The 19,162-nt window shown below is 46.0% G+C and overlaps 1 protein-coding gene across 4 annotated transcripts in view; it reads left to right on the plus strand.

Annotated features, from left to right (window-relative positions):
• KIF21B (kinesin family member 21B) overlaps nt 1–19,162 on the plus strand; it is a 493,467-nt gene that overhangs the window by 186,862 nt on the left and 287,443 nt on the right. For all 4 annotated transcript variants that reach the window (XM_078644203.1, XM_078644205.1, XM_078644204.1 and 1 more), the window contains exon 3: nt 17,802–17,984. In XM_078644203.1, the coding sequence (XP_078500329.1) occupies nt 17,802–17,984 (183 nt within the window). The remainder of the gene's footprint in view (nt 1–17,801; nt 17,985–19,162) is intronic.

Consider the following 19,162-nt stretch of genomic DNA (forward strand, 5'->3'; position numbering starts at 1 on the left):
GGAGAAACCAGGCCTTTAACTCCTTGTGTGCGCGTGACGGCCGGGAGCCGTCTCATGTCACTGTGGCGTGTGTAGAGGACGGTCCCCGGCCGTCCGAACCCCGCCCACTCATTAAAACCCCAGCACCGTGGCGTAATTTGCGCCACGGTCAAGGGGTTAAGTATCTGTACACATGCCAGTTGATTTCCAGAGATTAGCTGTCTACACAGAGAACAACATAAAACACATGAAAGGTAACGAGTGGAATACTTGCAGTAAGTCTTACTACTGGCGAACACTCGGGGTGGCATTCCAACCCATGGTTCTTTTGCCCACCGTGCCACTCAATTTGGACCCAGCAATATGGAAATCAGTCTCGACGCTGTTCCTATAGGAACAGTCCAGCCTAAACTGCCAGGCCAGGAACTCCCTGAACGTCAACACAAGCAACCCAAGATCGGTTTCACCCCTTCTCCCCTGTTGCACGTTGTTTCCTGCCTCTGTACTTCGCTCTGTTTTCCCCCTGTATTGGTGCTGTTTCCCCTGTTGTGCCCAGCCTTTCTATCTTTCTTTGTTTGTCTCTTGCCTAGTCCGCCGTTTTTCCCGCTTTTCCCCCGCCGCGCTTCCCGCCACCTCCCCGCCGCTGATCCCCTGCGGCCCCGCCCCCTTACACCTGGACCCTTCACATTCGCCGCCCCGCTCCCGCCTCCCAGCTGCCCCTCCCTCCCACTGGACCTTATAGGGAGGAGTGCACGCAGTGGTGATCAGTGACCTCTGTCCCTCTGGGCCGGTCACTCCACCACGCACCGCGCACACTCCCCGTGGGTGTTCCCAGGCTGCCTCGTTCCCGCCGCTGCCCGCAGCTGTGCTCCTGCCCACCAGGCGTGGTCTCCGCTTCTGTAGCGCAGCGCCACTTCCTGCTGCCTGCTCGACTTCTCCCCTGTTGCACGTTGTTTCCTGCCTCTGTACTTCGCTCTGTTTTCCCCCTGTATTGGTGCTGTTTCCCCTGTTGTGCCCAGCCTTTCTATCTTTCTTTGTTTGTCTCTTGCCTAGTCCGCCATTTTTCCCGCTTTTCCCCCGCCGCACTTCCCGCCACCTCCCCACTCCCCGCCGCTGATCCCCTGCGGCCCCGCCCCCTTACACCTGGACCCTTCCCATTGGCCGCCCCGCTCCCGCCTCCCAGCTGCCCCTCCCTCGCTCCGCCCCCCCCACTCTCCTCATATGGCAGAGTGGCAAACGCGCAGCGTTGACGCGCAGCGGGAGCACCGAATGAGCGCCGAAGGTGCGCCAAAGGTAAGCTCGTCTGTGCCCGTCCGCGCCTGGACCGCGCCCAGTGCCAGGACCCCTGGCCCCCAACGACGGAAGCCGACCCGACGGACCTACAACGCCACCGAACTCAACGCACTCAACACCGGCCGAACCCCGGGCTGCTACCGAGCCACACCAAGACGCACCCACGGACCCTTCAGCTGCCACTCCTGCAAGTTCACTTGCAACCGGACCCACGCTACACCAGCACCCACCAAGTCGAACTCCAGCAGCACCCACCTGAAGTGCATCCTGCTCAACACCCGCTCCGTCCACAGACACGCCGTCGAGCTCTGGAACCTGCTCGACACCTCAGCCCCAGACGTCGCCTTCCTCACGGAAACCTGGATGAACGCCTCCTCAGCGCCCGACATCGCCATCACCATTCCGGACGGCTACAAGATCATCCGGAGGGACCGCGTCAACCAGACAGAAGGAGGCATCGCCATCATCCACAGGAACACCATCCGCATCACGACCGACACCGACGACACCTTCGCACCCACCGAACACCTGCACTTCCAGATCCACGTCAACCCCAAGACCACCCTCAGAGGCACCCTCATCTACAGACCCCCGGGACCACGCACACAATTCAGCGAAGACATCGCCGACTTCATCAGCCCGCACGCCCTCCCCTCCGCCGACTACATCCTCCTCGGGGACCTCAACTTCCACCTGGAGAACAACAACGACCGCAACACCACCACCCTGCTGGCCAACCTCGCCAACCTCGGACTCAAGCAACTGGTGACCACCCCCACCCACTACGCCGGACACACACTCGACCCGGTCTTCTCTTCCAGCAAGGACATCGCCTTCAGCCACGCCACGGGACTCCACTGGACGGACCACAGCTGCGTCCACTTCAGCTTCAGGAGGACCACGGTGTTACATTTTATCCTCATTGCATTTTCCTGTACCTTTAAATCCTGAATGTTTTTCTTTAAGTGTTCTTAGAACACTACTGTGTTCTTGCCTACAGGTCAGTTGCACTGTTCCTGTGGACCAAGAGACTGCTGTTCATGTTGCTGTGCTGCTTAATAAACCAACCTAATTCCCCACCAGTTCCTGTGATTATTTAACAAAATTGGCGACGAGGGTGACCTTAAACTGGTTGAAGAGCAGCACAGAGGTGGAGTTCATCGATTTTTTTGTTTAAAAAAGAAAACCTACAATCAAGAACTTCCTTCCTTCAAGAAACATCTAGGAAGATTGACAAGAATTTTATTCATAATAAGAAGAAAATACGATTCCAAGAACTCCTACCAACGCAAATTTGATGATTTAACTACATTTTAAGGTAATTCTGATTGTTTACCTTTGAATTATCTGACTCTGGATGGTGGATCAGTATTTGTGCGTGTGACAGACGCGAGACTGCATCAGCGCGAGTCCACATCAGCTGTTGCGTGACACGAGCTCATCGGCGCTCGAGATTCTGCTCGAGATTGCATTATCTCGTTGTGGTGCACGAAGTTTGTCATCCCAGCCAGCTGTTCAGCTGAAGAGTCCTCGCGCTACAAGACGTAAAGACATTGGCGCAAAGGCGGATCAGCGCGTGGTGACGTAATCACGCATCAATCTTAAGCGCGGCGGCCATTTTGGATTGGGATTGATTCAGGTCGCGTTTCCATAGCAACTGATCACCGTTTGTCTCAGTTTTTTTTTCCACTCGCGTTTAATTTAAGCCTTTATCCAAGAAACGAGGACATCTTCAGAAAGAAACAACAGAGAGACAAGGATATCTTCAATTTTCTGGTATTACATATTTTGGTTTCATTAATCAAAATTTTGTTTTGGGTCCTTACTCTGAAAGAAAACGCATGGGACAAGTCTCACATCAGCAACTTAAAGAAACCATATATAATATTTACTCTTGTGTTTTTACTTACTTGCTATTGTGTTGGTTCAGAAACTATTTACAGTTGTTTTTAATTGTTTATTTGACAAATTGGTTATTATTATTTTAGTTTCATTATTTTAAAAAAGAAAAGGCACTGAAATAGAGAGCATGCAGTTTGACCCACCTGAAAATTTTTTGCAGAATAAGGGTGATCCACCCATTCCTTGGACTCGTTGGAAAGAAGAATTCTTTAACTACATGAAGGCAATAGATGGAGAACGCATGGGTTCTGAAAGGAAGAAAAGTATTCTCTTACACTGTCTGGGTTCTGAGGGGCAAATGGTATTTAGAGCTTTACCCCCTATTCAGCCTGAGTTAGGTGAAGGAGAAGGTACTAATGTATATAAGGAGGCTCTTCTTAGAATTGAAAAACGTTTTAAACCAGTTTCAAATATAGCACTAAATAGGTATAAATTTTACACTCGGGCACAACAAGAATCTGAATCATTTGATGAATTTATGACTGCATTGAGATCTTTGTCTATTCATTGTAATTTTGGTACCATTTGTGATGAGATGTTGAGAGATCAAATTATAGTCCATGTGAAAAACAAGAAAACGCAAGAACGCTTATGGGAATTAGGTGACCCAAAATTATCTGAAGCAATTGCTATTGCAAAGTCTTTAGAACAGTCTGAGAAATGGATGCTCACTGTTCAAAAACATGTTACCAATAAGCCTGATTCCCATGATGAAGTTTGTCTTGTTAAACATAAAGAAGGACAAATCAATGAAAGTCAACAAGCATTTCCCAATACCAATAGATTCAACAACACAAGTAATTTTAAGAGATATGGGAAAGCTATGATTTGTTATAAATGTGGTAGTAAAATGCATGTTGCTTCATATGCTGGATGCCCTGCTATTAACAAAGAGTGCAGAAAGTGTGGAAGGTTAGGACATTTCTCCACTGTTTGTAGAGATTCAAAGATGTCTGTGCAAGGTCCCAAAGATAAAGTTGCAGTTGTTACAGAAGGTCCTTCAAAAACTTGCAGTTGTGCCTGTAGTAGTTTAGAGCATTGTGATTCACCTAATAAAGGGTTTGTAGTTTATTTGGCTGGAGAGATTTCTTTGATCAATGACAATGATCAGCTTATTAAAAAACCCATTTGTGAGATGTTTGTTTTGGGTGTCAGCCTTAACTTGATGGCTGACTCCGGTTCACCTTGGACCATTATTACCAAGGATTACTTTGAAGAACGGTTAAAACAAGTTCTGAATTTAAAAGACATCCTTCCTTCTGAAATTAGGGCAATTAGTTTCAATGGTACTATGGTAGCAATGTTAGGTCTTTTTCAAGTCAGAATTACTTTCAAATCCAGGACTGTTGAAATTAAATTGTATATTGCAGTCAAAGGCGTGAATGTCGTTGGATGGAAAGATTTGTGGAAATTTGGCATTATTTTAAATCCTCGCGCAAAAGATCCTGTCATCTTAGGTGAAATTTTTGAAGATAATAATATTTCAGCCATTTCAAATGATGGAGGGACCGATATAATTAAAGGTGAATTTAAGGATGTTTTCTCTGACAAATTAGGTATGCTTAAAAATTTTTCTCACAAAATAAAACTGAAATCTGGTGTTGTTCCGGTTAGGCAAAAGCTGAGAGGGGTACCCATTAATGTGAGGGAAGATCTGAGAAAAATGTTAGATGATTTAGTAGCTGAGAATATCATTGAACCCATTGATTCTGCAGAATGGGTTTCCCCGATTGTTTTAGTCAGGAAATCAGACAAATCTTTGAGAATGTGTGTGGACCTCAGGGCACTTAATTTGGCCATTATTGTGGACTGTCATCCCCTTCCAAATATAAATGAGGTGGTTTCCATGTTGGAAGGTGCCAAGGTGTTCTCTACCCTGGATCTAAGATCGGCCTATCACCAGATCACACTTACTGAAGAATCCAAGTGTCTAACAGCTTTTATTACTCCTCATGGTCTTTTTCAGTATAACAGAATGCCGTTTGGCTTAGCCTCAGCTGCCTCAGTTTTCCAAAGGGTCATGTACAACATTTTTAGGGATGTGGATCATTTTGTAAAATGTTTTCAAGATGACATCTTAATTTTTTCTGGTTCTGTGGAGGACCATATTGGTCATTTACGATCTGTGTGTGAAAAACTAAGGAATAGTGGTTTAACCTTGAAGGCTAACAAGTGCAAATTATTTCAATCTTCAGTTGAATATTTAGGACACACATTATCAGGTGATGGTGTAGTGCCGAAAAGATCAAATGTTGATGGTATTAGTAATGCCCCACCGCCAACTAATAAAGACCAGTTGTTATCCTTTGCAGGAATGTGTGAATACTATAGTAAATTTGTAAATAATTTTGCCACCAAAATGGAGCCTCTGAGGAAGCTTTTGAGACATGGTAATTCGTATGTTTGGGAAGAGGAACAACAGGTAGCTTTTGAACGCATCAAGTCTGATATTTTGCATGCTCCAACACTTAGACCTTTCTGTTTAAATAAGTTGTGTATCATCACAGTAGATGCCAGTATGTACGGTCTTGGGTCTGTTCTGTCTCAAAAGGCTGGCAAAGATGAGTGGAATGTGTGTTTTGCGTCCCGTACCCTCAATGATACGGAACGTAGATATGCGGTCATTGAAAAAGAGCTTTTAGCTTGTGTATGGGCTATTGAGCACTTTAGGAATTTCATTTGGGGAAATAAGTTTGTGCTGAGAACTGATCACAAACCATTAGTTAACATTTTGTCCCCAGGTGGAGGTTGGAATGCCACGGCCCGCATTTCCAGACTTACCTCACGACTCCAAGAATATTCTTTCACTCCAGAATATGTCCCGGGGAAAAGAAATGTAGTGGCAGACTTCTTGTCTCGTCATCCATCTCCAGTTTCTGAGTGCAAGAGTTTGAATGACACTGATGTGGTCACTTGTTTGCAGGATGTTCTATCTACCGCTTTCAATGAGATTTCTGAAGACTTATGGAAAACTGCCGATGAACAAGATCTCACTTTACAAAATATTAAAAAATTCATTCTAGAAGGTTGGCCTGATAAAAAATTGTTAAAGGAAAATTTTATGCCATTTTATAATATTTCAACTGAGCTTGAGTTGGAGAATGATTTAGTTTTTAAATCTGGTAAATGTGTTCCACCTTTTGATATACAGAACCTGATTCTAGATCTTGCACATAAAACACATCCAGGTATGTCGGCCATGAAAAGAATGATTAGGAATTATTTCTGGTGGCCATCGTTGGATCGTTTGGTTGAACACAAGGTCAGAGAGTGTTCTGTATGTGTAGGAAATGACAAAATGTTGAAAGTTAATGTTCCCCCATTGAAGACGACCCCTTGGCCCACTTTGCCTTGGAAAAAACTTGCCTTTGACATTTCTGGCCCTTTTATGTGTCTTCCCTCTGATTCCCGATATGCTCTTGTGCTAATGGATTACCACTCAAAATGGCCAGAAGTGAAATTTGTTTCTTCTACTTCCACCACTGCGTCCACTTCAGCTTCAGGAGGACCACGGTCCACCATCACCAGCAACAGGTTCCCCGCAGAAGCTGGAACAAGATCACTGCAGACCAACTCGCTACTTCCCTGAGCAAGAACCCTCCCACCAGCACAACGAACCCCAGCCAAGCGGCCACCAACCTCACGAAATGGATCAGCGACTGCGCAGACGACCTCGCCCCTCTGAAGACCCCGCCGAGCAGACCCGGCAGCAAGAAAGCACCATGGTTTAACGACAAACTCAAGAGCTCCAAGAAGAACTGCAGAGCACTCGAGAAAACCTGGCGCAGAGACCCAACACCGGACAACATGACTGCCCTCAAGCTCGCCACCCGAAAACACCACCAACTTATCCACGCCACCAAGAAAACCGCATTCAAGGAACGACTGGACAACAGCGCACACAACAGCAAAGAACTCTTCAACATCGTGAAAGAGCTCTCCAACCCCAACGCCGGAAACAACAACATCACCCCTTCTCAAGACCTCTGCAACTCCCTCGCCTCCTACTTCCACAACAAGATCGCGGACATACACAACAGCTTCAGCACTCAACCGACGCACGCCACAACCGAACCACCGCCCCCCACAACCACCCTCCGCGCCTGGACCCCGATCAGCACCAAAGACACCGTCAACACGATGAACTCCATCCACTCCGGATCTCTGACAGACCCCTGCCCTCACCACGTCTTCAACAAGGCCGACGCTGTCATCGCACCCCACCTGCGGGACATCATCAACACCTCCTTCGTCACCGCTACCTTCCCGGAGAGCTGGAAGCACGCCGAACTCAGCGCCCTACTTAAGAAGCCATCAGCCGACCCCACCGACCTCAAGAACTACCGCCCCATCTCACTGCTCCCGTTTCCGGCAAAAGTCATCGAGAAGACCGTCAACAAGCAACTGGCCTCCTTCCTCGAGACGAACGGCTCCCTCGACCTCTCGCAGTCTGGCTTCCGGGCCAACCACAGCACCGAGACCGCCCAGATCGCAGCTACCGATGACATCCGAGCCCTGCTCGACAACGGAGAAACAGCGGCCCTCATCCTCCTGGACCTCTCCGCGGCCTTCGACACTGTCTGCCACCGTACCCTAGTACAGCGCCTCAGCAACGTCGGAAACCAGGAGAAGGCACTGGAGTGGATCATCTCCTTCCTCGCCGGAAGGACACAGAGAGTCCGCCTCCCCCCGTTCAGATCGGAGGCCACCGAAGTCATCTGCGGCGTTCCTCAAGGCTCCTCGCTCAGCCCAACACTCTTCAACGTCTACATGAGCCCCCTCGCAGCAATCGCACGCCAGCACAACCTCAACATCATCTCCTACGCCGACGACACCCAGCTGATCCTCTCCCTCACCAACGACCCCGCCACCGCCAGAGCCAACCTACACGAAGGGATGACAGACGTTGCCAAAAGGATGATGAACAGTCGCCTGAAACTGAACTCGGACAAGACGGAAGTCCTCATCCTGGGATCTTCACCCTCCGCCTGGGACGACTCCTGGTGGCCCCCCGCCCTGGGCAGCGCACCCATACCCAGAGACCACGCACGCAACCTGGGCTTCATCCTGGACTCCTGCCTCTCCATGACCAGACAAGTCAACGCCGTCTCCTCGTCGTGCTTCAACATCCTGCGCATGCTACGTAAGATCTTCCGATGGATCCCCACCGAGACCAGGAAGACGGTCACCCAGGCCCTCGTCACCAGCCGTCTGGACTACGGCAACTCCCTCTGCGCCGGAACCACCGCCAAACTCCAGAAGAAACTCCAGCGGATCCAGAACACCTCAGCACGACTCATCCTGGACATCCCCCGCCGCAGCCACATCTCCGGACACCTGAGAGACCTGCACTGGCTCCCGGTCAACAAGAGAATCACCTTCCGGCTCCTCACCCACGCACACAAAGCCCTACACAACCAAGGCCCAGGATACCTCAACAGCCGCCTCAACTTCTACGCTCCCAAACGCCAGCTTCGATCGACCAGCCACGCCCTCGCCGCCGTCCCTCGCATCCGAAGAGCCACCACAGGAGGAAGGTCCTTCTCCTACCTGGCCGCCAAGACTTGGAACTCCCTTCCGACCCACCTACGCCTGACCCAAGACCACCTCGCCTTCAGGAAGCAACTCAAGACCTGGCTGTTCGAGCAGTAGCGGACCCCCCCCCCCCAGCGCCTTGAGACCCTCCGGGTGAGTAGTGCGCTATATAAATGCTTTGATTGATTGATTGATTGATTGATTTGGAGACCTTTAGTCAGGTGTAGCATAGCTCCAATGGCAGAGTGAGTAATGGACCCATATCTGGGCATAACCTTGCGACTTAGGGTGGTACATGAAACACACAAAAGGTGATGGGAGGAATGCTTGGAACAAGTGTAACCACTGACAATTGCTTGGGATAGCATTCAAACTCATCTTTCTTTTTCCCACCATACCATCGCAGTTTTGGCACAGCGTATGCAAATCATTCTCAACTGTGCTCCAATAGGAACAGTCCAGAAAGAAAATGTCCCGCTAACGTGATTCTTTGTAATTAGGAGATGATCAAGAGTTGGGCCAATCTGGATTTCAGCTTCTCCATGGGAGTGGATTCTGAATTTGGATTATAGAAATAGTGATTTTGTTGGAAATTACAATCCTTTGCACAGTGAACCCCAAGATTTATTTTCGCCTTGACTATTTTTTCTAACAGCATAACTCTATGCACTTTACCCCTGCTAACCAGTGGTAAGGTGCCTATGTGTCTTCTTTCAACATGATGACATTGGCATTCCATTAATTGGAATCTGTACCTTGTCTGTAAACCCGTAGTTGTGGACCAGAGTGTACCCTGGGCTTGTAAGTTAAATGCCATCATTGGTTGCATGGTCTTTGTGCAACCCCCATAGTGGCAGGGTAAACATGAATGCAGGCACAGTTTTAAACTGTACATTCAACCTTTCAAACAACCATTTTTAGACAGGTCGTAAGCCTCCTTTTAAATATTATTAAGTCACACCTAATTAGGCCTCACTGCCCATAAGGCAGAGTGCATGATGTTTAAAAGTAAGACATGCAAAAGTTTAATGTTAAACACATCCTTACAGTGAAAAAGCTCTAAAAGGTTTATTCATTGCAGCAGATTTGGGTGTTCCATAGGAAAGCATTAGGATACAATATTAAGTTTAATAAATGTTAACTCCAGATAGGAAACATCTAGATATCTCTTTTTTGGACTTTTCAAAATATTTATCACATGCCCAATACACTGGTGAAGCTGGATTTGAGACAAAAAAGTTTAGAACAATGACTTTTAGAAAGTTACCTTTGCCCTGTACCGGGAAGATGAATATGCAATTTACTATCCCACTTTCCCAGCCAGTAATTACAATTTTAATAGGTGTGGATGAGGTGTGAACTTGCTCCCAGGTGCAAACAATAGGCTGACCTGAGTAGGTGTAGACAACCAATCTGAACCTGACAGAATATGCAGGCTGTGGGGATCCTTTTTGACATTACGTTTTTTGTTGTTTTTCATCTCACTTTTTTCTACTTTTTCAGTACTGCATAAATACTTTACACATTTCCTCTAAGGTAAGCCTGTCTACTCCTTTCCATTGCTACCATAGGCTTGAGCTAAGGTTTATTAGTGGCTTTAGTTGTTTATGCTCACTAGGATTGCGATTATTACTTCAGGTGGGTACTTACCTCCTTAATTAATAACCCAATTCCTTACACTTTGTATCTCATAAATCTCCAAGTGAGTGATACTTAGTTGCTGAAAAAGATATGATTGGATATCAGTGCACGGCATGTAACGCTGGGTAATGCTATATAGCCTCTCCACAGATTCAAAAACTTGACTGGCAGCGGTGAATAAGTACCCTCTTCATTTATTGGTTTTGTTCACTTGTCATGCACATTGTGCTTCCGTTCACCATAACATAGCATGAGGCAACTTCATCCACTGGCTCTCTTACACTGCAAGTAACTGCATTTTGTCTAATCACGTGCACATCTGCCTAAAAAGAAGTTTAGTACAGAGGCCAATTCTTTGCTCTGTGAAGGCTTTTTCCTTTCCATTCTTTATCTGTTTATATTTTGTTAGTCAGTTGTGTGTGTTTAACTATATGTTCAGGTTACCTTAATTCAGAGTAATTCTGTGCTCTCTTAGAGCCAATAAGAATTATATTTTTCAGTCGCCAGTAGTGCAAATTACTAATAAGACCATTACTGTAGTGTGACGTTTGACTGGAACTGGAAGTTGTTCCAATGCTGACAATTCACAATGATGCCATCCAGTTAGGCGAGTGAAGTAAGGGAACAAACAGAGAAACCGACGGAGGGGCCAAAACGTTGAGGTGAGGAAATACAGGTGGATTAGAAAGTAAGCTAAGGAAAGTATAAACGATGTCCAGAGAGTTAGAAAAAACTTGCAAAACTCATACCTATGATGACCCGATAGAATTGAAAAATATCTGTTTCTAATGCTGAATCTACACACAATTGAAGTTCAAACCATCCACCACATGCCTTCTACCACATCATGCTGTTATCTTATTTGATTTTGTATTGCGGTAACCACCATTGTCCTGACATTGCAATGCATTCTCTATCTGACTTCACTTTATTGTGGTCTGGGAAGGCCATCAATTGATATGGAGTAACCATCGTTCGATAGTATTTGTTGTTTTTGTTGGTGTCCGGTTGTTTGTGGGTAGGAGATAATGTATTCAGTGTTAAGATTCAGTGATGTTTGTGTGAGTTAGTGTGCAAATAGAGAGAGTTTGATAGGCAGGATTTTGAGATACTTTCTGTGTATGCATGGATGTGTTAACATCGGTTATCTGTTGCTTGGACTATAATTAGTGCTTTTTAAATATGCATCACAATCCAGGTTAGACTTTTATAATCCAGTGGTCTCACATCAGGGTGTTTTATGTTTACTCTGTTTTTATCGGTATGTTTCTAGAGTGTTTGTTAGTATGATGCATGCCTATGTTGTTCTTTTGGCAGTGCTTTACCAACTGTATAGCTTTCGTGCATTGCTGTGAGAATGATAGTGGATGGGCACTGTCTACAGTGTGCTGTCTGGTTATGACTATTTGTAGGTCAGATTGTAAACTATGTTTTGGTGTTATTGTTGATGTAGGTCAGTTGGATGTCAGGTGAAGCCCCCAATACAGGTTATCAAAGTGTTGTTAGTTGCATACAGTAAGATTTTTGTATAATGTATTGATTGTGGGGTTGAGTGTTGGTTTGGGGCTCCACCCTAGCTTACCTACTTGAGAGCACTCAGTTATCCTGGGCAGACTACACTATCTTCCTGAGCCTCAGCTATTGTAACATCATGCCCAGGGCTCAATGAGCATATCCCTTCCATAAATACCAATAGATAGAAAACTACCCTTAGCCAACTTGTAAACCCTATGCAAATACAGCACATCCAGAACAAACAGTATGTTTTTTACAGGCATATTAAAATGCAGATGCCGGGAAGCAAGGTCCCTGGCAGCCTGTCATTTAGGGCGTGTTACCACAAAGATAAAGCGAAGGCATCATCACAGCTCTCCAGGCAACTACCTATGAACATTACATCACTCCTTTATCACTCAGACAGAGTTGGCCTAATGGCTAAAGCGGTCGACCTTGGAGCTGGGGAACCAAGTTCGAGTCTTGGCTGCAACGCACAACATCCTGTGATTCTGGGCAAATCACTTAATCTTGAATGTGTCCTCATGTAATGCAATTCGTGCTTGTGTAAAGCGCTCCGATACCTTAGAGTCAAGTTTGCGCTATATAAAACTCGTTAAAAAAAACCTCAGAGAATTACCACTCACTTCACTTAAAAATATATATTTTCGAAGATTCGCGAAGGAGGACATATCCAAACACTGCTGAACAAAAGTCTATTTTACACTTGGAAGACCTACCCAACAACTGATCTATCAGCAATCTGGTGTTCAATTGAAAGTGTAAGAAAATGACTCTTTCTGTTTGATCGCCAACAAGGTTTTGGACTGATGCAGCTGGTTTCTCAACTCTGAGATTTCACCGAGGTCTGCCACTCAGACCTTACTGCCAGTGTTCTAACCCATCACAAAATGTATATTTAATTGGTTCCACCTAATTGGCATAATCTGACTTACTTATATCTCCCTAGTATATGGTACCAAGGGTACACAGGGCATGTAAGTTACAGTGTCTATTTAGGGCTTCAACGCTGATTGTGCCACACTGAGCATGACAAATTACAAAATGTCTCCCAGCCTGCCACTGCAGCCTGGAAGGGCAGTTATAAAGTTGCTAGTTCGACTTTGCCATTTACACCAATGGGAAAGTCCCCACTTCCCTTATCAATGTATATGAGACTCCCCTAATGAAGGCCTATCAATCCCTAAGGCAGGGAGCTGTATATTAGTAAGCAGGACATATACTTTAATATGCCCTAACAGCAGAACCTTCAAATAGTCGTTTTTGCTGTGAAAAAGTGGTAGCACCATTGGCTAATACAGAGTTACAGGCTTACATCTCAGTAATGCTAACTTCTGAATGGGACTGCTAGAATGTGTACTATAAGGTATCAAATTAATTGTGGCATTAAACCAGACTTGTTAACCCAAGTTGACTTCTAAGGAAAGGCACATTTTAGAATGTTGCCACTCTGTTGCCCAGTTTATACAGTGATCTTTCACAGTTGCTGGCCACCAGAGAGTCTTCTGCTCTCCTGGGGAGTAGCATGAATGAATCCAGGCTCACAAGCAATAGAGGCCTGCTACAGAGGGAGATGTTACCTCCCCCTTGTAGGACACCAACCAGGGTGTTCGCCCAAAAGGCGAACTTTAATGGGGAAGTTGCTTTTGTTGGGCAAATGTTGACCATACCCGCATAGGGCTGCCCCTTTGTTCAGGCAGACTGGCTAGCAGCAGACACAGAGAGGGGAAACCAGTTAACAGCCCATTTTTTGTGAGGGTGTTTAGCCCACAAGTAGCAACACCTATAGGGTGGGCTACCAAGTTCCTAACATTCAAGGAATGGTTCAGACATCTTGAGAGGGGACAGAATAGTGCACTCTAGCGTTGCTAAATGTCACGCATAGCCAGAGGTCGTCGTAGGGCAGGAGTGATCCTGGTAGCCCATTGGATAGTGACTGCATCATTCCTCAGGGCACTTTCTGGGCATAAGTATGGCAGGTCTGGCAGCCTAAACCTTAAATCACATCTGGACTGGAGAGAGGACTGAAGAAGGACTTCCCTGCTGACCCCTGGACCTGGCAGTGGTGGCTGCACACACAACTGGGCTGCACCTGCTGCTCCTCGGGTAGCAAACAGAGGACTGTGCCTGTGGTGCCTGGCATGAGAAAAATTGCTCCTGAGCCCTAGACCATAGTTGTGACTCCAAATGTCAGTCTTATGCCCCTCAGTTCCAGCACCTGCGCCATAAAAGCTGAAGTCGCCTGTCCGGGCCAGTCAGATACCACTCGCAAGGAATTGCTGCTGACTGCCGACGTTCAGCCAAGAAGACCTCCACCCCAGACTCAAAAGTTGCACGCATGTAAGCCGCACTCAGAAGAGTCATCAGAGTGTGGATTGGCCACCAAGGAAGGACATTAGCCCTCACCAAAGGATATCGCTGGAACCGCGATGTTCGGTGATCAGTAACCCAGCCACAGCTGGACTTCTCCTGACTCAAAGAGGAATTCAAGGAACTTCGACCCCTGTGGCCAAAGTCACCCTATTATACCCGTAGACTGAGAAATAAACCCAGAAAGACCCCTGTCGACTACACAGCTCCCATAGATTCTTTCATTATTCTCAGAATCCTGCATCCCCAGCATCAGGACCACTCAATTGAAGTCTGTGGCGGTTTTGATGAAAAGTGTGGAACTGGACTTGAGACTGCTTTGTTGACCAGGTAATGGCCCATTTGCTCCTTACTGCCCCCCTTGGCATTCTCCCTGTCAGAATTGGTCAGGCAAAATGGGCTGTGGTAGCCAAACTCAACTTTTAAAAACGTTTCGAAAATGTCCAAACTTTACGGTTACCAATACTTTTTCTGCTTTGGACTAAAAAGCTGAGATTTAAGTTTTACTCATAAATCTACATCTCTGGAACCCTATGGTGTATTTTGCTCATCTTGGTGTCTAAAAATGTATAAACATATAATCTAGTTTAATAAATTGGTGTTGGATTTCTTTTGTGCTGTGTGGCTTTCCTATTTTGTTGTTTGGTGCTTCTAAATGTTCTACACTAGTTATTTTGTTTAAGCCCTGCTGGTCGAAGCCCCAGCTACCCAGGGCTGGGAAAGAGGTTTTACAAATGAGCCAGACTGGACCCAAGATAGTTTAGTGAGTGTATTACATGGGAAGGATACACAACCATACCACAATACACCACAGTCCTCTCAGAGAGGTAATAGAAAATGCAGTTGCAACCACATGCAAGAGCAGACCACTGTTAATTTGAATGAAGAGTGCACTGATGCTTTTGTTTTTTACCACAATATATAAAGTGACATTTTTCTGGCCTTTGCTCTGATAATGCGGACTTTCCTTTTTGTGGGAAGCCATGGCTGATATAAATGTGATGGGTCTTAGCTGTAATTGCACAGATGACATAAGAAACAAAGGAATGCAAGCCACAGTAATTAAAAATGGCTTTGAATAATTCATGCATTCATACTTCTGCTTTTTCTCTCCCATGCTTTGAGTGTGCTGTGGTGTAACTCACAAACACAATTTCCAGTTATAGGATGTACAAATCATGGCCCCAGCACTTAGTACTTACTAAGTGCACATATCTCCACCTCAGTCACAGACATCCAAATGATCTCTGTGCTGATCTAGGACCCCCCCCCCCGCCTCCTTGTTTATTTATTTATTTTGAAAGTTTTATATAGCACGAACATGACCGCCCAGGGTATCAGAGCGCTTTAAAGATTATGCATCACTAAGGGTATAAGCAAACAAAACAGAATATGCAATGCGACAAAGTCGACGTCTAAAATTGTCCAATGTTCTCGTGAGGGACAAGCAAACACAAAAGAATCAACACAGCGACAAAAACACATTTTAGAATTGTCCGACAAACTCGAGAACCAGGTGGCTGGGACAAAGTCATGGCTAAGGTCTCAGAATCAGATGAGGGAGTCAGGCTAAGGCAGAAATTTCTTCATCAAGGGCCCCTTGACTTCTTTTTTGAAGGAAACGGTGGAATGGTTCACCCTGACATCGGAGGAAGGATGTTCCAGATCCTTGGAGCCAAACCAGAGAAGGCTCGGTTATATGTCTTTTTTTCTTGAATTTCAGTGGTTTTAGCAAAAGGGTACTGGAGCTTCTGGAGGCTCTAGAGCCACAGGAGAGCTCTAGTTTCTGCGCGAGGTACAATGGGGTCTTGGAGTGGATGGCTTTGTGCGCCATACATGCAATTTTTAACTGTATCCAATCTTCATATGGGAGCCAATTCAGGTTCCGCAGGTCCGGAGTGATGTGGTGGTATTTTTTGTGCCAGTTACGAGCCTAGCAGGGGAGTTAAGGATAGCCCTAAGAGGGGATGTCCTCACCCTAGGCAGGCCGCAAAGTGTGCGCTACCATAATCCAGCTTTGAGATCACTAATGCTTGTACTGATACCTTTAGGTCATGAGCAGGTAGAAAGGGTTCTAGTTTCCTAAGTAAGCTGAGTTGGAAGTTTGCTCCTTTGGTGAGGGAACTGATATGCTTCTGCATGTTCAGGATTTTGTCGAGAATGACGCCCAGAAAGGATGCCGGGTCAACGAGGTGAGGAATACAGTCAAGAGCAGTCAGCTAATTCAGCCATTGATCCATGACGAGGGATTTGTTGTGGGGGTGAGATCAGTAAGAATTCGGTTTTAAGAGCATTTAGCTTCAGGTGGTAACTTGTCAACCAGCTTTGAGTTTCCATCAAGACTGAGTTGAGGGACTGAATGTCTTCGGGGGAAGCTATCTTCAGATATAGCTTGGTATCGTCCGCATACATATGATAGTGAATGCTGGATGATTTTAGGATTTCTGTCAGAATCTCCATGAACAGGTTAAAGAGCCTGGGGGACAGTGCTGAACCTTGGGGGACCCCCAAGGTGACCGGTTCAGGATAGGACATGGATTGGTTCATCTTGAAGCTTTGGGGTCTGTTCTTAAGGAATGCAGACAACCAAATTAATACAGGCCCAGACAGCCCCATCCTGTGTTCCAGGAAGTCAAATCGGTGATCATGTTTGACAATATCAAATGCTGACAAAAGGTCCAGGAGGATCAAAAGGCATGACTTATTGTGATCCAGTATACCCAGCGCATCATCCACGATGTGCGTTAGTGCCGACTCTGTACTATGGCCTGGGCGGAAACTGTTCAATGTGATAACACAGTTGGGCGAGCACACATTTCTCCAGGAGTTTTGCCAAGGTGGGGATGTTAGTGATAGGGCGAAAATTAAGAAGGTCCGTGGGATCTGCATTTGGTTTCTTTAGGATCGTGGTAACATGACCCGCCTTAAGGCAATCCGGGATAGCACCATGCGTAAGGGAGGCATTGACGATCATCGTCCAGAATGCAATAGTGGTCTGTCCAGTCACATGGGAGGATCGACTCTAGGAGGAAAGAGTTGGGCTTGCAGATTCCAGCTATACTAATGTACAGTAGTCCCTGACATCAGCCACATGGAAGGTTCAACACCTGCCGTTCCAGTAGAGCTCTGCCCCAGACTCTCATTCTATACATGCCACCCCATGTCTTATTACCGCTGCGCAACTACTCAGTTACCTGCTAGAGCGCCTGCGTCAGTGGCTGTGTGGTTTAGTACCGGGAGCCATGCCGAACCCTTCGGCTCCATTACTCAAGTCCCTATGCCGTTTTTTTTTAGCAATGCCATTATTGGCATTTATAACAATGCATCGAATACACAGCATGAAATAAAGCTCAAGAACTTGCTCAACAAATGCTCAATGCTCCTATTTCTACCCACAGTTTTACTAATGTATTTCAATCCTGGCACTCAGCCTGTGTCAGTTTTCCATAAACACCGTATCCTTCCGCCTGGTTATGCCCTCTGACCTCACCTTGCCAGCTTGAGTCATCCTGCCTTAGCCCCGTCCGGGCACTTGAGTAATACACTGTTGTCCTCTTTCCTTTCAGACGGGGTCGGGCAAGACGTATACCATGGGCACAGGCTTCGACATGAACATAGTTCCCGAGATGGAAGGCATCATCCCTCGCGCCATCACCCACCTCTTCAGCGGCATCAGGGAGCGCCAGCAGCGGGCGCGAGAGGAGGGCCTCGCCGCACCCGAGTTTAAAGTCAGCGCCCAGTTCCTGGAGGTAAGAAGAGACCCCGAGCCGGACCAACTGGGGCTTTCATTTGATATCAAAGTGGGCAAGGGGTGCAGACTTGCCAACGTAACATTCATTGGGAGGCTCATGCTTTGTAGCGATGCAGATGTGCTTGTGATTTTAGACTATGCCTTGTCATCTGATCGTTTTCCAACATTAATATACTAGAAGTGCCCCAGAATGTGACTCAAGGAAATGGGAGACCATTATAAATGTGACATAATGGTCTATATACCTTACATGACATCCTTTTTTTGTTAGCGGATACATCTTGCAAAGAAAACATATCTGCGGCGGAATGTGAACCTGTTGATATTTAAAGTTGAACTAATTTAAAACAATTTTCATCTTATACAGATATTTTTACTAAAACGATATATGCATCCTCAATCCTGTTGCTATGGTAAAACATCATTTTTATCTAAATGTTGAAGCACTGCTCTTCGGTTTTATTTTGAAGTTTTTTGCCGACATTACTGTTTCTCAGGGCAGCACAAAGGGCACCTTCCTCATTTTGCATCTCAAAGAACTTTCTTCAGTTTTAAACTCTTCATTTTACTTTCCTCAGTCAGTTTTGCAATACAAGTTCGTATACATGGGAGGCCTGAGTGACTGAAAATGATGTTACACTTGTTTTAAGAGAACTGTCCGTGCATTTCGCAGGATTCCAGTTTTCCTTTCTGCCCACCACTGGTTTGGGAGCTTAGTCTTGTGGTCAGTTGCTTCTTGACATCCATGCTCCTGACCTTATGGGGTGTCATACAGGCCTGGCTTAGAGATGCAGTTGCCCCCCTTCCATTCCTGTTTGAAACCTCTGGAGCTGCTTTTTCGATAGTTAGCATGAATTTTGTTTTTGATAGTTTTAATCCCTGATTGTTTTTGCCTGATCCCTGCACGTTTAAGAATTGTTTAAAAACGGGCTGTCATTGTCAGAATTCATATGATTTGTACCTTGGGGTTTAAGTGCTGGTGATGTCACGCTTTTTATCCCTTTGATATAGTAAAATCATGCCCACCCTCACTCTTATTTGTGTATTTGTGTATTTCCTTTCTTTAATGTTTTTTTTTCCTTGATGCTGTATTTTTGCATCTAAAATAATCCAAAAATTGGAACGGTCATGAAAAAAATTAGAAAGATGCTATCCTGTGTCCAGGTAGCGCTTGTT

The sequence above is a fragment of the Lissotriton helveticus genome, chromosome 5_1 (assembly GCF_964261635.1).
Source record: "Lissotriton helveticus chromosome 5_1, aLisHel1.1, whole genome shotgun sequence".
Classification (NCBI taxonomy): domain Eukaryota; kingdom Metazoa; phylum Chordata; class Amphibia; order Caudata; family Salamandridae; genus Lissotriton; species Lissotriton helveticus.